At 47.6% G+C, this 21,328-nt stretch overlaps 1 protein-coding gene across 4 annotated transcripts in view; it reads left to right on the top strand.

Annotated features, from left to right (window-relative positions):
- Window positions 1-21,328, top strand: part of PTPN3 (protein tyrosine phosphatase non-receptor type 3) — a 109,974-nt gene that overhangs the window by 40,306 nt on the left and 48,340 nt on the right. For 2 of the 4 annotated variants that reach the window (XM_032860817.1, XM_032860816.1), the window contains exons 5-11: window positions 391-469; window positions 5,118-5,162; window positions 8,441-8,493; window positions 14,423-14,543; window positions 15,657-15,744; window positions 18,539-18,627; window positions 19,721-19,784. In XM_032860817.1, the coding sequence (XP_032716708.1) occupies window positions 391-469; window positions 5,118-5,162; window positions 8,441-8,493; window positions 14,423-14,543; window positions 15,657-15,744; window positions 18,539-18,627; window positions 19,721-19,784 (539 nt within the window). Of the gene's footprint in view, window positions 1-390; window positions 470-5,117; window positions 5,163-8,440; window positions 8,494-14,422; window positions 14,544-15,420; window positions 15,441-15,656; window positions 15,745-18,538; window positions 18,628-19,720; window positions 19,785-21,328 lie in introns of those variants that run through there. The other 2 variants (XM_032860818.1, XM_032860819.1) reach the window with 2 other exon arrangements.

Here is a 21,328-nt window from a genome sequence, read left to right as displayed (position 1 = left end):
CATGAAAATGGAAAAAGTATAAAATGGCTATCTGTGTGACATTATTTATGAGTGTTGTATGATCTGTTGATTTAAGGATTTTTTAAAATTCCTAATACCTGTAACGGAGTGCATTGTTTGAACACAGCCCTAAGTTAAACCTATAGTAGGGAGGGGATAGAGAACCTCATTCTATGCTCGTGTTGCAAAATATTTGACTATTTGCAGACTTGGGAGATTTCTAAACGATTATCTTGTGCACTCCTTTTTTGAAATTAGTCCTTTAATTGATGAAAAAAGCTGTGGTCTAGTGGGGGAAAAAAAAATGCTTCACTAATGGAAGAGTAGCCTCTTACCTGCATTGACTTTTTTAAAGGGAAAACTTAAATTTGTTTTTGAAAAATGTTGTAGGAGGTTTCCCCTGTACTCTGCATTTTCGAGTAAGATTTTTTATACCTGATCCCAACACACTACAGGAAGAACAAACCAGGTAATAACTTTTTTTTTTAAGTTTCCTTTGTAGTATATAAAAATGAGTAACCACTAAAAATATACTCTTTATCTTATCACTGTGGCCGTACATTTCCTTTGGGTATAACCACACCAGTAGTTATGAAACAAGAAAAAATCAGAGGGGTACAGATTGAAATTTTCATCAGGTAATTAGTTCTCTGTCTGGGGTCTACTTACTTCCTTATTTGGTGCCATTTGGAGTTCACTGCCTTCGACCTCCTCCCACCTCTCCCACCTCCCCAACCCCTCCTGCCCATTGAGCCTGCGGGTGCCCAGAGAAAGCACTCATTCATTTGCTAACGCGTGGTTGGGGGGGGGCATTGAGGGGGGGTTTGGAAGACCAGTTTGCTGAGACAGTCGTCCGTCGTCTACACATCAAATACCACGGTATCTCTGTGAGGCTAGAACGGAGGCTCTTCGGGATAAAAAGAAGGTTCTGAACTGGGCATTCTCTATCAAATCCCCAGTTGGTAGAAATAGAAAGGAATGCAAGCTGGGGCAGCATCTCTCCTGGGTGAATCAGTCTGTAGAGGCCAAATGTGAGCCAGATAAGGGAAGGAGAGCCGAGATAGAACTGTTTACCCCTCAGGGCTTGGCGAGGGGCCTGACCCTTGTTTTGTACGAGCACTGTGGGTTTTCTGGGTGGGGAACACGGGTTTGGAATGGAAGAGGCCTGCGCAGGAGGGTTGTTGCTGTTTGAATAGTGACCCTGCCTCCACTTCCACTCCCCCATAGCAACGTTGAGCCCTTTTATTAATAATATGTTTATTTTTCATAGGGAGGGAAACTTGCAGAGGTTTTTGTCTCTACCAGAAAAACAAAAAACAAAAAACGACTTAATGGATGTTCAGCAATATTGACTCCTATTCTGTGTTCATTGTACCCAGAGACCCTCACCAAGAAGGTGACATTAACTCAGGCATTGAGTATGGTTTTTTGTTTTGTTTTGCTTTGTTTTGTTTTTGAAGGTAATCACATGGTGATGTTTTAACTTTTAGGATGTTTGAAGACTAAATATTAGTCTGTTATTCTGTTTTGCTTTCTTTGTGCACCTCTTCCCTCCACAATAACAGACATCGGAGAGTTGACTGTGTTTACTGTTCAGTTGAATTTTAAGCCAGAGTAAGAGATGTCTGGCGGGGCTCATTGGGTCACCATGGGAAGTTCACGTGGTGCTTTGAGTTTTCCCCATAATAGTTCCTCATGCGGTTGGACTGAGGGGTTGGTGCAACAGCTCAGCTCCTGAGCCAGGGGACACAGAGGGGCGGCATAGCTATAGGAACAGGTGTTTGAGATCACCTTACCAAGGTTCCACAAGGCCATTATTAAATACCAAGTTCTGTTGAAGGGATGCTTTGAAAATGTTATGATGGGTTATAAATGTGTGTGTGTATCTGTGTGTGTGTATACACGTGTGTGATTTTAACCTGTGGATTTTAAAATCACAACCACAGAGCAAAAATGCGTTTTGCTTCACAGGGCAGTCCGGAGGGACATCAGGGAAGCAAATGTTTAATAAACCAAGAGCAAGGGCAGACCCCTCTCATGCTCTCTGTTCTTTCCTCTCTCTCTCTCTCTCTTTTTTTTTTTAAGGATTTTATTTATTTATTTCACAGACAGAGATCACAAGTAGGCAGAGAGGCAGACATAGAGAGGGGAGGAAGCAGGCTCCCCGCCGATCAGAGAGCCCAAAGCAGGGCTCAATCTCAGGACCCTGGGATCATGACCTGAGCCGAAGGCAGAGGCTTTAATCCACTGAGCCACCCAGGCACCCCAAGCTCTCTGTTCTCTTAAAATGCCAGTCATTACCCATTAAACATATGAGCAACTGATAGGTTTCAACACCAAGTGTGAACTGCCCTGCCTAAGCTAGTAATTGTCACCTGTGGTTCTGTCCACCCCTTGTGATGCTGGAGCTCCCGGTGTATGGTGGCCAGTGGGCATGGTGGAGTGCAGGGATTGCTAGGGCTGACCTACCCCAAGAGTCTCTCTCCAGGTCATCAGGCATCCACTTCCATACCCCACCGGAGAGAAGCTCACCCTCTCTGGAAGCCGACAGAGTCCCTTTGTTTAGCCTCCCTGTCATTTGAGGGACATCTGAGGAAATGTAGGACATTGGGGATGGAGGGAGGACTAGGGAGAAAACAGTCTGCCTTGAGATCTGTAAGGGCTGTCACGGATAAGGGGAATTAGACATACTTGGTGGTAGAATCATGGCCAGTGGGTGGAGGATGCCAGGAGGCAGATTTGGGCACAAGATGAGTAATTGACAAATTTTTGTTCTTCCCTAAGTCCAAGATAAAATTCAGTTTGTTTGTATCCCTGCTAGAATCCACTGAAACGTGACCCTGCCACCACCCCACCTCCCAACTTAAGATGAGTGGTATCCCCAGGGTTGGAGTAAAATGTGGCTGTCACCTCCTAGGATTTGGGGCACCAGATTTCAATGTAACAGGAGCCATAACAGCAGCCACCCACATGGCTCCGATGGAGCTGGTGGGCAGCCAGGACTGCCAGATCTTTTTCCTATGCTAAGCTAGACTTCCACCATTAATTCACATGTCCTTTTTTTTTTTTTTTAACTTTTTTTTAAAACTTTTTAACTTTTTTTAAAGTTTTGCCTATATCCCTGACACACGGTATTCTATTAAGCCCCAGTTCTGTAGCCTACCCAAAAGTAAGTTCCTCTTAAAGAAATGTAGCTCTCAGTGCCAGAGAAAGTGGTATTTATTGTGTTCTAAAATCCTAGGGAGGCATTCATTGCTTTTTTGTGTGAAGTTGAGTTCACGGATGGGGTACACTCTAGAAGTGACCTTTACATTTCTGAAGTCAGGTCTGCTGACACCTCTTCTGTTTGATTTTTCTTTTATTCTGATGGTTAGACGTCTCCTTGACTGAGAGCCTTCACGACTGCTGTTCCTGATAAGATTACGTCATTGGACACATTTTCATTTACTGGCAGTCTCAAAGGGAATGTCCTTCAGGATTCCCAGGAGATGCCCTACCTTTGGGCCTCCTTCCACTATTACAACCTCCTGGTGTGATGTCATGAGATTGACTCAGACAAGGTAGCTTTTGATGAATGGTAATGTCCAGGTTCCCCTTCACATTTCTGTCCCTAGGAAGATACACGGATTAGCCCGGCTCGTCACTGGAGGGCCAGATTTACCATCGGATTATCTAGCATTCTCTCCCTTCTCTGCTTTCCCCCAGTAGCACTGTAGGAGGAGAGAACACTTAATTCCGGTTGAATGTCAGCTTGGATAAACATAGGAACAAACTAGAAAGGACTGGTGATGTTCTCCTAGGGGAAAAAGATAGTCTCCAATACAGAGTAAGCGTGCATTAGCAACCGTAGGCTACATGGTATCTCAGTGCTGGTCTTCAACACGTTAAGGGTAGTTGATGATGACAACAGGCTACGTAAAAATATCAGAGTTAGGACATTGACCTCAAGCCTGAAGTCATTAGATGCATAAGAAATTTGTAGCATAGTCAGGTTTTTTCATAGCATGGGTGTCCAGGTTAAAATAAGATCTAACTGACCCCATGTAACCTATCTGAACGGGCAGGAGGCTGAAATGAATTCCCCGGACCTAGCCCAGATTTGTGCACAGAGGAGGTAATGCCAAGTGAAGCATTCATGTCTCGGGACACCAGCACCTTGACCTTTGAACTTATGAACATGTAGGACCAAGGAGACCCCATGTGTTTCAGATTGCCAAAATGATCACTGTCCTGCCCCAGAATACTTCTGCATCTGTATCGTATTTCAAGAAGTTTCCCTTTTGTCCCCTCGGCCAGACGCTGGAATGTCTGTCCCATTTGAATCTGGGCTTTAAAAAAGAGTGGGAGCTAGCTGCCAAGTGAGTGGATGTCGCATCCCTAAATATAAAGCTTTCCTTGGTGCTTGGTGGCCGGCGCAGGACTCTCGCTGCTGTCTCTTACCCGTCCCTAGACCGGGGGGAGACTCACAGGGGTGCAGGGCCTGGGATGGGTTCCCGAGCACTGCCCACAAATCAGGTCCTGGGTTTTCACATTGCTGGTAGCTCGCGGGCAAATGCCGAATTCTGCTCAGAGGTCCTGGCAGTTGGTAGCTGACTGATGTTTATGCTTTTGCCCGAGTACCCACAGTTCCCCGGACACGGGAAACAACTCAGCTGGGTGTTTGCACCCAGCCAAGGAAGTGTCCTCACAGACCCATTCCTGTCTGCCGCTTCACGCAGAGGGAATGTGGGTGTGCGCTGCACCGCCGCCCGCCCAGCACCTGGGGGCTTCCTGTGTGTGATGCCCGTGGGGGCCTGGTGCTCTCGGAGGCCCCGAGTTTGATGGGGAATGTCCGGGGTGGGGGAGCCCACTGGCAGCAGCTCTGGCTGATTGTTGGCGGGCTCAGCCATCCTTGGGACGGCATGTGCTGGCGTGAGGCTGGGTGGAAAACAGCAGCCACACAGAACCATTGTTACCAAAGGAGCAGCTTTGCAATGTACAAAAAGCAACCCCAAGACTTCAGACGCAAATGCTTATTTGTGTATTTTGTTTTCCAAATGTACAGATCTTGTCCTTGACTTATCACCTTTTTCTTGTATTTCCAGTATTGTGAATTAATAAAAACAATTGTTTTGTAGGCATTTGTATTTCTTACAACTGAAGATGGATATTTGTGAAGGAAGGTAATGAAAATTTCACATTCTTCTTTCCCTGTCAGTTGCCAGACACTAAAATTCCTGGTTTCAATCTAATGAGTGTGTATTTCTGGAAACAGTATTAAATCTAAACAAAGGATGGTCGTTGAAAGCAGCACCCTGCATGACACTCTGCTCTGGACATCTGTTTTTAACTCAGTCTTGATTTGGAGAAGCTGAGGTTGGAGAAACTTCATTTCATGTTTCGATTTTATTAGCAAAGGTACAGTTATCTTTCTGGTAAAGACCTGAGAAACATTACAGGGAGAATGTGAGACACGCTTCATTCACGAAGGCAGCTCAGGCCTAATTTAGGTCCACTTCCAAGCCCCTTAGTACCTACAGATGATTCATTTTCTCTCTGGGAGGCTTTGTGCTAGAAGACAGGGGCGTCTGCCTGTGAGTCAGCACGACTTGTGTGGCAGGACCATCTCAGTGGCTGGAAGGATCTGAAATGGCTTGGGAAGGGAGGAGATATGCCAAGCCACTTGTCCCTGAGCTACCTCCTCTAAATCCTGACTTTTCCGTGACTTAGGGGAGAACCTGCAGCCGGTGAACTGGTAGAAACAGTCACAGCTTATTCCCGTTCTCCTCATCCCCTTTCCTCCTGGCAGCTGCCCCGAGGAGGGTCTTCAGAAGCCTCTGTGAGGGGCGGGGGGGGCATCTGGTTGGGGCAGTGAGACAGGAGCCCATGAGATGACGGGACCTGTATGGGCTGCGCAGACCCCAGTTGCCACTGAGGGTTTAGAAGGAGGGAGGAGTGCAGGCCCTGCCCTACCCACCTGGTCCCAGGTGAAAAACACATGTTGGAGGTTTACAGCAGAATAAGGGGAGGAGGGGGGCTGTCTTCCTGTCAAAGCCAGACAGGCAGAGAGCTGTTGGAGGTTTTCAAGTAGAAGGCATGTGGCTAGAGCAGCATCTGCAGAGACAGTACCTTCCTGCAAGGACAGGAAGGCTGGAAGAGGCTAGGGTTCTTCATCTGGATGGAAGGGAGATTTGTGGGCACGGCTGTGAAGATCCTGGGGGGTAGAGGAACATTTAGAAACAAGACACATGTTGAAGTCTGGACTGCCCGAACCTGTTGAAAACCTGTTCAGGGCTCCTAGAATTGGAGAAGTTTTGTAATTTAGCGCCTTCTCTTACCCGGAGAAGGAAGGAGCCCCTTCTTTAGCCCAGTTGCAGGCCTTGCTTAAGCACCCCCAGAAATGAGCTCCCCATTTTGTGAGACAGCCTTCTCACATGGGGGGGTGACGCTAGAGTGACATTACTCGCCCCTCTCCCTGGTCCAGGCTGCCCTCTGCAGCCGCAGAAACTTGTCTCTCTCCCCTGAGCGCTAATCTCTTTTCCCAACAAGTATTTCTCAAGCAACTGTTAGGCGATGGGCTCTGTGCTGGTCAAAAAAGGCAAGGCCCTCTCCTCCCAGGAGCTCTCAGTCCAGTGCTCCCCACAGTAGGAATCGGCTGTCTTCATTTTCTTCTTCTCCCAACACGATACTCCCTGTTAGTTTTGGGTAAAACCGGTGGAGGGGCACAACCGGCCTTAAATCCCTGGCATTCTCATCAGGCCTGCTGGTGGCCTTCGCCATCTCTCTCAGGAGAGGGTCTCCTACTACCAGACACTTCCGGGTGCGTCAGGGTGGGTCTGGCCATTAGTAGCTGTGGATCCTTTGACAGACTGGATGAATCTGGTTAGCCTTCTTCCTAGGCGTCCTGGCTGAAACCGTCAGTGGCGGGCGGCTCCCAAGGCATGCCCTCCTTCCTGCTGAGCTAGGTGACATTGGCCATGAGATGGAGACCCTAAAGCCGAGAGGGAAAGAAAGGGGTCTCTCTAGGGGCCACACTGAATGGTCGTGCAGGCTTTCAGCATTCTTTTTTCATTTATATTTACACTATTCTTTGGAAATGTTCTTTTTTGACGTATTCATAAGATTGTTCCATTCATGGGGATGGAACCTCCTTAGCCTGTCTCCTCAGGTGTTCCCCGAGTCCCATTCACCTGCTCTGCCTCTAGCGGGGACCCTAAATTAGGTTTCCTTGAAGCCCATCTTGGTAGGAGAGTGAGTGGCTGGTGTCCGCTCTCCCCACGGGCTCTCTGGGCCTCCAGATGAACAAACAGATGGTGAGTATTGCTGGACATATCTCCAGACTTGGAGAGATCGTTGAGAAGTTCTAGCAGGGAATACCTGGTAACTTCAGGCAAGTTGGGGGGCCCCCTCACATAGGGAAGGCTACCTTCTTGTGCAGTTTCAGGACGGGGCATAGCACCGTAGACAGGAAGGGGAACCCTGCGCTGGCCAGCCTGATGAGTCAGAGACATGGGGGTGACTCACATCTTGGGAATTTCACGAGCTGCCATGGAAACAGCACTTTTTCTCCACTTCCCCTGGGGCTGCCAGGAAGAAGGCCCTGAAAATCGGTGTCTCCCCACCCTGCAAGCCTTCATGCGTGCTGCCTGTAGTTGGCCCCTCTGCAGTGTGTTTCTCCACCTGGCAGGGATCCCTGGCCTGGGCCTGGTGGCCAGGCTCTTAGGCAGATGGTAGAGTTCATGGTTGAACAGAGACAAGGGAGCAGCCAGAGGATTCGCAGTGTAACGAAGCTAGAGATGGTGTCATTGGTAGAAACAGGGTGTTTGGAGGGCAATGGGCCTAAGGGGAAGGGAGCTCAAGTCTAATGTCCAGTCCATGGGTTTCTAGTAGGTGGCAGGCAAACTGGGAGGCAGACAGATCATTCCCCATAGATCAGAAGCTTCAGGAGGGTAAACAGATTTAGGAATCTTGAAACGTAACTGTTACTAAGTAATTTAGAACTCACAAGAGTTTTAAAATTTTAAGAATCCTCTTCTGTTTTCCCTATCTTTCTAGTCAGGGATTTAGTTAGAAAGCCCTCCGAAAGGTCTCACGTCTTTACTAGAAAGATACGGAGGCTGCCCATTGATCTAAGAGTATAATTTTTCTCACGTTTCCTCTTAGTGATATGAGCCTGACCTTTCTTGACCAGCCCAAACCTTGGCCAATATTAGACCTCTAGCTTCATGGTATTTGTATTAATGTGTATTATTTTAAACATGACAAAGTTCTCTTTTAATTGTGAATCTACAGTGTTACATTTATCTTTACTATTTGAGTTACATCCTAAAATTATTTTTATTATGATTCATGATGTCTTTTTAATGGCTAATCTAAGAAAGAAGACAGGTGTTCCCCATCATGGCTGTTTCAGGCTGACTTTGGCTCTTGTGACTTTGCTGATATGTTTTTCTCTTGACAGGTTAACTTGCCCTCTTAACTCGGCAGTGGTTCTAGCATCCTATGCGGTACAATGTAAGTCACCAAGGGAGCGTTTCATGGGACAGACTGTTCTGACCAATGTATTAAGAAAGTCAGTGGCCTTTCCTGTGTGACCAGGTCACTTCCCCTCTTCCCAGGAATCCCGTCGGGCAAGCTTCTCTCTGGTTGTCGTGTCGGGATACTCCCACTTTCCCCCTGACTGACACACACTCTGCTGGCACTGGGATGTTGGTTAGGGAAGGTGTGGATGAGTCCATTCGGCAGAAGTCACCTGTCACACAACGCATTAAGCAGACCCTCGCCCACATATTAGATCTCATCATATACCCCAGTGGGGCAAAAATTTCTACCATTCGCCTCTTACAGACATGGAAAACACGTCCCGTGGTTAAGGATGTGCTGGAGGCCACTCATGCTATGTTCTTAGGATCTAAGGAATTTATTTTTGGAGTGTATTTTGGACCCAGAGTTCCCGGGTGGTTCGTCAGTCTGTAGCATCATTGTTCTATAGAAGCATAATGTGAGCCACATGTGTCATTTAAGTGTCTAGTACCCAGGGGCGCCTGGGTGGCTCAGTGGGTTAAAGCCTCTGCCTTCGGCTCAGATCATGGTCCCAGGGTCCTGGGATCGAGCCCTGCATCAGGCTCTTTGCTCAGCGGGGAGCCTGCTTCCCCCTCTCTCTCTGCCTGCCTCTCTGCCTACTTGTGATCTCTGTCTGTCAAATTAAGTGTCTAGTACCCAGTATTAAAAAGGAAAACTAAACAGGTAAGATTAGCTTTAATATTTTAGCTATTCCAGTCTATCCCACATATTATCATTTCCATATATAAGCAATGTAAAAATTAACAAGGCATTTTACATTTTATTTTCCTATGAAGTCTTTGAAAACCAGCACATCTCAGTTTGGACCAGCCATGTTTTAAGGGCTCAGTGGCCATATATTGCTAGTGGCTGCCATGCTGGATAGAAAACCCATATGGAATTTCCCATCAAGGCCTGCTTAAGCTTAAGAATCACTCATTCAGCAAAACTTTGCTGAGAATATATACCCCATCGGGCACCATGGTAGATGCTGGCTGTGCACAGTGGAGAGAGTACCTAGCCAGAAGGAAGGCAAAGTGTTGCTTCCCTGTTAGCCGTGTGGTGTCAGGCAGACTTCCATGGGAGCCCAGGACTTAGGAAGGCCCCTCTCCCTTTCTCTGCACTGCGCACCGTCTTGGCCTATTAGCCCTCTTGGCTGACTGTGTGGTAGGGAACGAAAAGGGCAAGACAGGTCTCAGAGCAGGTGCTGGCTGAATTACTCACTCTACTTTGGTCTCAGAGGCAAAGTAGCAAGAGAAGGCTGACAGGGACTCCTGAGGTGGCCTTTAAGTCTGTCCACACCCTGGGTTCAAGGAACAGGTGTAGGAGAGGTGAAGGGCAAGGTGGCTGGGCTGCACTTGTCTGCCCACCTGCATGATACCAGGAAGTGGAAGATGGACTTTTAACAGTGACCCCACTCACTAGTGAGGGAAGACCTAGTATCGGTCTCCCCCAGAGAGCCTGCATCTCCTCCCCAGTGAAAACTGAGAAGAGGTGGCACAATGGTGGGTCTGGGTAGTTTGGAAAGTTCCCTGTCCCTACAGTGCAGCTGGAACAGACCCAGCCATGTTGCATCCAGAAGGGAAGTGACACAGCCACAGTCGACCTGTATTCCTGCTGGTCTCTAGACCTCATGGCCTCCATCTCTGCCAGGCTGGTCGGCTGAAGAAACCAGCTTTGCCACGTCCCAGAGGGAGGCTGGTGTCCGAGGCTACAGCTTCCGCTTTGAGGGCTGGGAACACTTTTGGAAAGGACGTAGCTTTGCATGCAGCCAGACTCGGTCTAAAGCCCGGCTTCTCCATTTGCCACTTAGTGTAGCAATGGGGTAATTCCCTGAATTTCCATTTTTTCGTCTGTAAAATGGAGGTGAGGATGGTGACTATGATAACTCAGAATTGGCTTTGTGAGTCAAACCACACGTGTGAGGCAGTCTCCCAACTGGAAACTCTGCACTCGGACCATTGCTGTTACCTGAGTCGACCAGAGCACACCTGACCATGTTATCTGGGTTTTGGCTCTTTGCCTCATACATGCAGGACCCTGAGCCTCCCCAGGCCTCAGCTTCTTCATCTGTCAAGTGAGGATAACACTGTTTACTTCATGGGGTCGCAGTGAGGAAGGGATGTGTTATTATGTGGAAAGCTCTCAGAATCGTGCCAGGCGTAAGGTGAGCGTTAACTCTCACTCTGTTTTCACGTCGGCCCAGAAGCAAGCTTTCTAAAGAACACCTGTTGTAAACCAATTGACTCTACTTTGAGTGAAATGTAAGATCCGAACGAGAGAATCCTACTCTAAGCTTCAGTGGTCAGGTTCTCCTCTGCAAACGAATGCCGGACCGGGGACTAAAAGAATTTACAAGCACCCAAACATTACAAACTAGTGTCCGTGGGAGCCTTGGCCTCACTGGCGTGCTCATAAAAAGATGGGTTGTCAGGCAAGCATTTTTAAGTATAAGCCCTTTATCCCTCTGCTCTCAGGCAGTACCTACGTATTTCCCCCCATACTTCTGTGCTTGCGTTCCTGCAAGGTGAATTCTTGGAGAGGATACTGTGGGATGTCTGAATCGTATCTGTGACATCTCACCAGATTGTCCCCACCATGTGGCCGAGGGAGATAGGAGCAAATCAAGAGTGCACTTTCTTACTAGATAAAAAGACATGTAGGCAAGTAACCTGCAAAGACTGTAGGTTGCCGGTGGTCTCAGGCATGGATGAGGCTCGAAGAATGAAATTTTTATAAAAATCTGTATTTACTCTGTAATGTCTGTTGGCCTCTGTCACACCCAGGTTCTGCACCCACCTAAGGGTGAACGGACGACGAAGCACGGTCTCTCTGCGAGGCAAGGGGTCTCCTGCCCGGTGGGGAGGCACGGGTGGGCCAGCTGATGCTGACAGTGAGGGCGGGCACAGGGGCTGCCCTCCATCCGCGTGGGGGAGAAGCGAGTGTATCCGGGAAAGCTTCTTCGTCGCGACCCCTGAGAAGAACCTCCAAGGTCAAGTGGGATATGGATAAATAACATGCAAGGGGCTGATGTAAGGCACTTGCCGAACAGAACAGCTTAGCAGCTTGAAATGCTGCACATTTGAGTGCCTAGAATATACTCTTTCGGTCCTGCACAGTATAAAACATTAGCCAGAAGAATGCATGGAACTTAAGACAATGTATTTCCCACATAAACGCTCATTTCCTTTTCTTCCTGCTATAATTAGCTTTTGCGTGTGGTGCTTCTCCACAAATAGGAAAGTGTATTACTCTGGAGGTTAGGGTATGTGGTATAGTAAGTCGAGGAAGAGGATGGACTGTGGTCAGGGTGTAGGCTCCAAGTTACCAGCTGAGCAAAGTGGGCAGGTCCCTTCTTTGAGTCTCCCTTCCCTTAACTATTTCATGGGGATGAATGCAATGTCTGTCACCTGGTGGTCATGAGCATGATGGATCCATGGCTTTGAAACCATCATGGGACGCGCTCCCTAGGCGCTCCGAGTTTTTGCAGATGACTGTTTGACTCTGTTTCCCTCTAGTGGTTAGCATAGCACTTTGCGCAGAGCGGCGGACTACTGTTTCTAGGGAAAACCACCCTACCGGGAGGTTCCTTCATTCAGATGTTTTTCGGTGACTTGACTGAAGACAGCCTTACTATTCGTGTTCGCAGAAGGGCCCAGGGGTTGGAACTTGTCAGCTAATAGGGATGACCCACTCAAGATCCAAGAGAATCTCCATGAGCTAATGGAACCAACCGAGTAAAATTCAGTAGGATTTTTCTGGGAGGCAAAGGAAAGTCTCTTGTAGAATCTGGCTGCCTTCTGGGGACATGACCACTGTCCTCAGCAGATGGCTGGCCAGCACCAGCTTGGACCTGGCAGGCAGGCTGGTGGAGATGGTAAGAGCACCAGCTGCGGCACGGATCACCTGGGTTCTGGTCTTGACTGGCTTCTGTGAAGTGAGAGAAGTTCCTTCTCTCAACCAGTTTCTTTCCTTTATCTGTTTGTATGTTTCTTCTCTTTTAAAATGAATTTACACAAGATAATTTTAAGGCTTTCTCAAGCTGTCTTCATTGGGGCTATGTCAGGGCATCCAAATTATTTCCTATAAACACACGTACACACTTCACCACGTACAGACTTGCCTGTAAGCCACGCTTGTGCTTCCAAAGTCCAGCCTTGACATTTCTGTCCATAGCTTAGCTGCATTTGGCCGGCCTCAACAGCCTGTTGTCTCCCCTTGGCCGAGTCTGCCTGCATAGATCATTTGGCTTTCTGCCCTCTTCCCCTTCCAAAACTGAACTTTGTAGTAGCTTTTGTTTGGGTTAGTTCCAAGCACTGCATCTGTGAGCGCCTGCTGTGTGCCATCCATAGGTGCCAGGCCCCGCAGATGAGTCTGCTTCACTCCCAACCCCCAGGGAAGACTGTAAGGAGGAAACAGCCCCTCATTACAGTGTGGATCTCATAGGGCACCTGTTAACGTGTGATGGCAACTGAGGGGGAGCAGGGCCACACGGATGTAAAGAAAGACATGCTTGTGTCTCTCCTCTCATCTTTGTGATGAAATCCGCCTGGGCAGCTCCCCAGCTCCTCTCCTTCCCTTCTGAGATTGGCCATGAAGCATCACTACAGCTTCTCCCAGTCCCCATCCTTGTGACACAGAAGGAGCTGTGTGATTTAGAAATCTGTGTCGACTGGGTGCCATGAGACGTCAGTCCTCAGGAGCTCCCTGGCACTGAAACCAGTGGCAGGAAGAATTCTTCAAAACCTTTGGAAAGATTAAGGTTAATATTTTTTTTTTTAAGAAAAAGATGAAAGCGTCTCATTAAGAAAATGAAATACTGGATAATTTGCCCATCATAACAAGAACTTGTTTTTCTCGTATTTTTATAAAGCAGGAAAACCTGAATCTTGGAGAAGGGAAGCAGGTGTCCTTGGGTCCCACAGCCAGATCCTGGGCTGTTCCACCCAGGGTCTTTTTCCCAGTCTCAACAGTCCAGACACGCAGGTGGTTTGAATCCTCGGGGCAGCCATGTACACTTGTACAGGTTGGCTGCTGAACCATTCTCAGGAATACCAGTGACACCATACACATCAGCGAGTCATGTTTGTAGAATGGTAGTTAAGGATCTTGAGGGAGAGGTATTGTTTGGACCAGGGATGCATCTGATAATCCCTCTAGAAGGCTCTCTTCCTCTTCCCTTTGCTGTTGCAGGTTCCCTGTGTTTCCCTAACTCCCCTAAGAAGGTTTCCTTCTTCCCAAGAGCTCTGCCTTCAGGCTTGCTGAGGCCCAGACCCATCAGCCCCACCCACTCCCATCCCTCAGGCCATCCCCCACTCTCCCACTGTGCTTCCCAACACATCCTGGTTCAATTTCTTCTACACTTTTCCAAATTCCAGGGAGCCGGTCAGCGCGCAGGGAATAGTCAGGTCAGCATGCCCTCTCTCCTGCCCACACCCATTATTCTAGGGCAGGTTGGTCCAGTGTTGTCATCGCCCTGGGGTATTAGAGAGTCCGTCTGCCTAGTGTCTGGTAGAGGGCGTGGTATTTTTGAGTGGGCTCTGTTCTGTGTAAATATCCAGGCTAGGTACTGTGCTCGCCAGTCTGTGGTTTTAGAACAGGACCTCGCTTACACTGTTGGAACGTCTGGCCTCAGGGAGAGAGCACTCAGCGGAAGCATGCGCGGTGGTAGGGTTCTGTTAAAAATGTGGAATCTGGAGCAAATGAGCCCATCTAGGGTTCTGTTAAAAATGTGGAATCTGGAGCAAATGAGCAGCTCTATCGCACGTGGTGGTAGAACCGCTTGGAAGAATGCTTCCAGGGCCTTTCTTGTGATGCTGTCAATGCTTGTGAATACAGACCAAACTGAAAAGGCGATTTCCTCCTTGTTCTGTCTTCGCAGCTCACTTTGGAGACTATAATTCTTCCATCCATCATCCGGGCTATCTTTCCGACAGTCAGTTTATCCCAGATCAGAACGATGACTTTTTAACGAAGGTGGAATCCCTCCATGAGCAGCACAGGTGAGAGGAGGGGCGGGGCGGCCTCCTTTGGGAACCCCGGTCGGGCATTTCAGACCTCGTGTTCACTTCCATTTGTTCACGAGACCTCTTTTAAGCCGTCGGGGGGGGCGGGGTTGTGAACCTTTGCGCTGTTATGCTAGCAGATATATTTGGCATAACTAGCGTTTCTGTAAAGTGCAAAATCCAGTAAGAGTTTAGGGGGATTTACAGCGTTCTTTTTTTAGGATGTCCTTAAAATCCATTAATTCCTAGGGGGGATGCCCTTTTTAAACCTGACTGCCCCACAAATTGACCTACCAGGCAAACCTTTGAACAGTTGACCGCACTTAATAAAACAGGCGGCTCCTTCAGGCCCCACGGAACAGACAGGCAGATGGACAAATGCCACCAGGCTGTGTGACTCCCACGTCCTTTCTGGGCTCAGGTCACGAAACGGCCTTCATTCCAGAAGGGAGCACCAGTCTTCAGCGGCTGCCTCGGGCCAAGCCTGCACTCCAGCAGTCGTGCCCACTTCTGGCCCCCTCGTCCTTTGCCTCATTTTATTCAAAGTTGCAGTGGCATCCGTTCAGTCCAGCTCAGGTAAGGGCCCTCCCAACTGGGAAGGCCAGGTCTCGAGAGCCCTGCCATTCTTGGGAAGGCTGGAAAAACAAAGGCCAAGCAACCAGCGTCCCTTCTAAAAGGCTCTGCCAATCCTCCCTCCCAGAATTGTTTCCCACGCAGAAGCCAGCATCCTAAAATAGGACAGTGACGTTTGAGGGTTTGAGGCTGCCAGAAGAATAGATAAAGGTGGAAAGACCTGAAGCGCCTATCAAGTAAGCAGCTTGGAATAAGGAAGGTGGGAATTTTAAAAGGTGGCTGTCTTCTGTATCTGAGGACTGAGAACCTACTGAGAAAGAAGTACTTAGGAAAGGACTGAGCAGGCTAGATGAAGTCCCCTTCATTGGAAAAGAAAAAGACCTGCTTTAGGGTCAGATTGTTTAAGATTAATAACATAAGGTATTTAATGACCTGATAGAAATGTTACCAACTTGGAGGGGATTTTTGTTTTAAAAACTGGAGTTCTATACTCTACTGATTGGCAAACTCTGCATCTTCTTCTCTCCTCTCCTTTAGTGGGCTAAAGCAATCAGAGGCTGAATCTTGCTTTATCAACATAGCACGGACCCTCGACTTCTATGGTGTGGAGCTGCACAGTGGTAGGGTAGGTACCCTTGACCCAGTCTGGTTCAAAAAGTAACTTCCAGAAGTTTGAAAACTTCTTGAAACGGCTTTCTCCAGTATTTAAAAAACAAAAAACAAACAAACAAAAAAACCACAACCTTTTTGAACAATATTCAGAAAGTTTATAAAGTAATGTTGAGTTTGATAGGTTATTTATCCGGTTGATTTTCTCATGTTTCATGTTTCCATGGGATGGGGGGGGGGTCATGGGGATTAGAAATGAGTAGTTTTTGTAAGATGATTTCATGTTATGGTTAAAGAAGCAAAAAGTGTGTATATCCATTTTCCAGGTGATACATTAGTGAACCAAGGTTTTTACTGTTTCATCTCAGTGCTGCTCAGAATATCACTAACTGCTCAAATATGACAGCTTTTAAAAATCATAGTGGTATGATCATGCAAACCAGTAAATATTTTCAATTGATTGTGACCTTTTAAATAAAACTGACTAATATCCATCATCTACTGAGCACTTTCTATCTGCCAGACACTGTGGCTTGCTTATTTCCTGTAGTAATGCCATGAGGTGAGTATTATTACCCCCATTTTACAGATGGAGAAACTGATACTCAAGGACGTCTCAAAGGTCACATAGCACAGAAGCAACAGCTTCCGTACATGACCCCGGCACTGTCTAATCAGCATCTGATCTTTATATTTTTACCAGTAATTGGCCCCCATCATATCCCAAAGGAAGCAAATATTGGTTGAACACCTAATAGGTACTAGTCATTGCTCGAGATGCTTTTCACGAGACCCCAAGTTCTCATTTAAAGACTATAGCAATCTTGTGAAGTTGGTATGCTAATCATCCCATTTTACAGTGAGAAAATGGAGGCTCAGAGAAGTTGAGTAAATGACCAAACTTTCATCTGTAGAATATTTTTGCAATTCATAGACACGCTTTCATCTCTTTTGTGTCCCTTCAATCCTGTAACTGTGTGGTAGGCAAGTTATGACCTAAGTAATAAAGTAGGAAAAATATATGGGATCAACTTTGGGACTTGACGGTTAATTTTTATTACATTTGCAAATAATAACTTGTCATAGAATGTTGTGGAGAACTTTCTGCCGTGGTGAAGTGGGCTTTCTGTGTGTCTGAGTTGAGTGCTCTCCCCACCACCTGGGTCCCGTGAGACCCCTCAGGCCAGATGATTACCTGCCTGGCTGACACCTCCCAGGGAATCGGAGGGAGTTGGGTTATCTTTGGCTATGCTGGATCTTCTGAAAACCCCTAAATATCAATAACCTGATACCATAAAGTTCGTTCTGCAGTAGTGCAAAAGCTGCAGTGGGTCCCAGAGACCCTGCAGGGGCCTTCCTCCTTACAGCGACTCACCCGCCAGGCTGCCTCCATCCTGTGGCTTCACCAGCTCCACACGTGGCCTCATGCCTGTGACACATGAAGAGGAAGCTGGGAAATTGCACAGCACCTCTTAAATGGTTCAGCCCAGAAGAGACCCATCACTTCTCCCAGAACACTGACCACAACTAGTCATACGACCCTGCCTTCTACATGTACAGCTGGGGAATGTGGGGAAAGCGTGGGAATTTAGTGAACAGGGACTGTCTCGAGATGAGCTGCACGTGACGTCCGTTGGGTGCCCAGTAGTGAATGTTCTCTGGACTTCCGCCTGTATCAGCACTGTTTTCTTCGGCTAGTTTCTCTGATTCCCTGTGTTCGCATCACTGTTCACCAGTGATTTGTCCCACCGCACCTTGGGAGGCAAAAGGGAATGAAAGTTCATTACGCCTGCTGTGTGTTCTGTAATTTCAGCCTGAAAAAACCCTTGGAGAGGTGGCTTTGATAATCCTTATTGTACAAAGGGAAAAAAATGAGGCTCAGGAGCCCAAAATAACACAGTTAGTAAGCGGCAAACGTAACATTCACACTCAGTGATAACTAAGTCAGACCGTGCCCCACTCCTTTTTTAATATAATTACAAGTATCTGATTGGCTATGTTGGGATATAGATGACTCAGGGGAAAGAACCATTTTATTTTTAAATTTTACTGTACTCACCTTGTTCTGAAATGAATTTGAACACCTTATAGTTGCTCTTTCTTCCGTATTTTCATTGTCTATGGCAATGTGTAACATACAGGCTCTTTTTTTTTTTTTAAAGATTTGATTTATTTATTTGACAGAGAGATCACAAGTAGGCAGGGGGGGCCATGCAGGCTCCCCGCTGAGCAGAGAACCTGATTTGGGGCTCGATCCCAGGACCCTGAGATCATGACCTGAGCCGAAGGCAGTGGCTTAACCCACTGAGCCACCCAGGCACCCCTAGCACACAGGCTCTTAATGAAGGTTGAGTGTATTGGATTTATAGGCAATATTTCTTTGTTCATTGGGTTTAAAGTCAGCACTCCTATGCTTCATGACAACAGGTAGCTCACGCCTTTCCAGTGATGGGAGTGGAGATTGGTGGAAAGCTGTGCAGAGGGCGAGGCCTTCCTGATGCTGGCATAGCATCCAAATGTTGCAAACGTACGATTATTGGATGCTCACAGCAAGAGTCTGTGGCATGATGAGTGGGCCTGCCTGGTAACTCTCTGAGCCGGCGGGAACCAGCTGTTGCTCTCAGGTGGCGTGTGTTCACTTTAGATGAGTCTGATGCTGAGTTCTTGGATCTGAAGTGTCCCGTGCCTGTTTTCCATAAGATTTTCCCTTTGGAACATACTGCTGTGTATAAAAGCATGGGTGCTTGACTGATTGGAGGGCATTAGCATGACTGCAACATGCCGTGCATCTGAGCTCTTCCCTTTTCCAGGATCTGCACAATTTAGAGCTAACGATTGGGATTGCTTCTGCGGGCATCGCCGTGTACCGAAAATACATTTGCACAAGTTTCTATCCTTGGTAAGTACGAACCGCTTCTAATTATTTTCTGAATCATGCCTTAGAAATGTGCTGAACAAAAGAAATGTTGTCTCTAATTTTAAATTTTTATTTCTGAAGGCAGGATGGAGACTTTACCCCCTAGGTTTTCCCCTCCGACCTGGGGGGTTGACCCAGATTCAGTACTTGGGCAAAGTAAGCTGGGTTTTCCCCACATCCCCTTCTCCTAGTCACTGTGTGGTTTGGGATACTGTGTGGAAACATGGATAGAACGGTGCAAGGCAGGTTTTGGAGTGGAGGAGTCCTGGGCAGTGCATTGGCCAGAAGTCCGAGGACTTCCTCTGTGCACGAACTGTATTGTAAGTGTGGTTCCTTAGTTATTAGTTGGACTTTCATCAAGTGTTCAGACTTGAATCCTCACAAGACCACTCTGGAAAAGGCAGTGCTTTCCAAGGTCTTTGTAGTGCAGGGCTTGAAGGCACAGGCCCAGATCCACGCATTCCTAGTTGGATGATCCTGAGCACTTTGGTGAGGTCACTGAGCTCAGTTTTGCCATCTGAAAACCGGGTATAATCCTACATTTCAGGACTGTTGGAAGGCCTAGTTGAGGGACTGCTAGCAAAGTTTTTAGTAGGGGACCTGGCATATAAAAATGCTGTCCGTCCGGGCTGTCATCGTGTTCTCATGCACACAATAGAAATGCTGCTTGACACACAGTAAGTACCAGAGCTGGGATGTGGACTCAAGTCTGTCTGGCTACTGTCCGTCCTCCTTCTGCTCCACACTGCCCTCATCTGTCCTCCCCGGGCACACACCAACCCAGGCAGAGCTGCGGCCTCACCAAAGCAGCTGACCGCAGAGAGAGCACATGGCCCGTGGTTCTTGTTATTTTAAAGTTACATCATAATCCAGCGGCCCCTATGTGGTACTCAGCTTCAGTCAGCTCCTTGGCATCTGGCTGAGGCGACAGCTGCCGTCACTCCTACCCTGAGGTAAACTCGGGAAGCCGCGACCCCACGCTCCTTGTGATCACAGAGCGGAAGACACACTTCGAGAGATGTGAGCTGCTGCCTGGCTCTCCCTCAGTGCATTCTGTGTGCTTTATTTCTTGCAGGGTGAACATTCTAAAAATTTCTTTCAAAAGGAAAAAGTTCTTCATACATCAGCGACAGAAACAGGTGAGTTATGTCTGTGCTTGCTTTGTTTCTTGTGTTTGTTACCACTTTAGCCGTTAGTTCTGCGGCAGGGGATGGCAGCTGGCTGTGCGGGTTATTGGAGAAAGAGCTTGATGGGTGCTGTGCAGAAAATGGAAGCCGGAGTCCCGAGTTCCGTCTAGAATTCGTGGCTTATTGGGTTGGAGATGTAACTTGCTTGGGAGCCCGTGACGGCGGCTTTGGATCTTCAATGCTCCACCTCCACTGATCAGCTGGGCAGGCTCCTTAACGTCCCCTAGCCCAAGAGACCTTGTTCTGGCAATGTTGTAGTGCCTGCCTCTCGGGGAATCCCGAAGGTTAAGTAAAAGAGCACTGGTCAGAACACTTGGCATGAGCCCACGCGGGGTGGCAATAAATGTCAGCAAGATGAGGTTCTTCCCTTAACGTGTTTCTAGTGCACAGTAAGGGGACCTGGGTAGCTCCGTTGGTTGAGTGTCTGATGTCAGCTCAGGCCATGATCTCAGGGTCCTGGGATCAAGCTCTATGGCAGGCTCTGTGCTCTCTCTCTCTCTCTCTCTCTCTCTCAAATAAATAAAATCTTTTTAAAAATCAAATAAAATGGGGCGCCTGGGTGGCTCAGTGGGTTAAAGCCTCTGCCTTCGGCTCGGGTCATGATCCCGGGGTCCTGGGATCGAGCCCCACATCGGGCTCTCTGCTCAGCAGGGAAGCTGCTTCCTCCTCTGTGCCTGCCTCTCAGCCTACTTGTGATCTCTGTCAAATAAATAAATAAAATCTTAAATAAGTAAATAAATAAATAAAATAAAATACACAGTAACCTTTGCATGTGTCTCCTAAGAGGAGACCACTGCTCTCCAGATGACTGCAGTTGAAGAAGAGAACTTGAAGGTATGGACGCTCAGGCTCCCACAGCTACCCAGGGAGGAGCTAGTGTTCTAACCAGAGACGCCTGCTCTTTCCACGACCCCACACTCTGTCCTGTTGTGCTCTGTATTTTTCACTTACTGTCCTTATGTTCATTTCCCAGGGTTTCAGAGATAATATGTTCTTAAAATGGCTTCACCTAGCATGGAATGAGGACACGAAAGGACACATGGAAATGAGGACAGTAAAGCCCAGAGCAAACTAGGACTAGAATCTGGGTCTCCTGACTGCCCCCCTCCATTGCAAGATTGAAGGTGGCCCCAAAATGTACGAGGTGGTAATTTAGCATGAAAACAGAAAACTTAAGTAGGATGAAGGTCAAGGAAATAATTAAAGTGAGGATATGTGAGCACTTGATTTAGCTCCGTGCTTGGGGGACAAAGGGAGAAATCCGGAGGCTTATAAAGTCCCAAGTTTCAGGTAAATGGAAGAGTATTTCTTCAGGAGAGATCTTCCCAGAGCTAATTTTTGAAAGAAATGTATCATACAGCCTTTTTTCTGGTTGTTCCAAATATATCCAACCCAGGAGCGTAAGTGCATTTGAAATCAGTCTTCACAAAGGATCACAAGTGTTGGTGAAGAGTAGAGTCAGGGGACACCTGGGTGGCTCAGTCCTTGGGCCACTG

The sequence above is a fragment of the Lontra canadensis genome, unplaced genomic scaffold, assembly GCF_010015895.1.
Source record: "Lontra canadensis isolate GAN:19392208 unplaced genomic scaffold, GSC_riverotter_1.0 scaffold19, whole genome shotgun sequence".
NCBI lineage: Eukaryota > Metazoa > Chordata > Mammalia > Carnivora > Mustelidae > Lontra > Lontra canadensis.
Note: the sequence above shows the minus strand (reverse complement) of the source record. Positions and strands in the feature narration are given on the sequence as shown.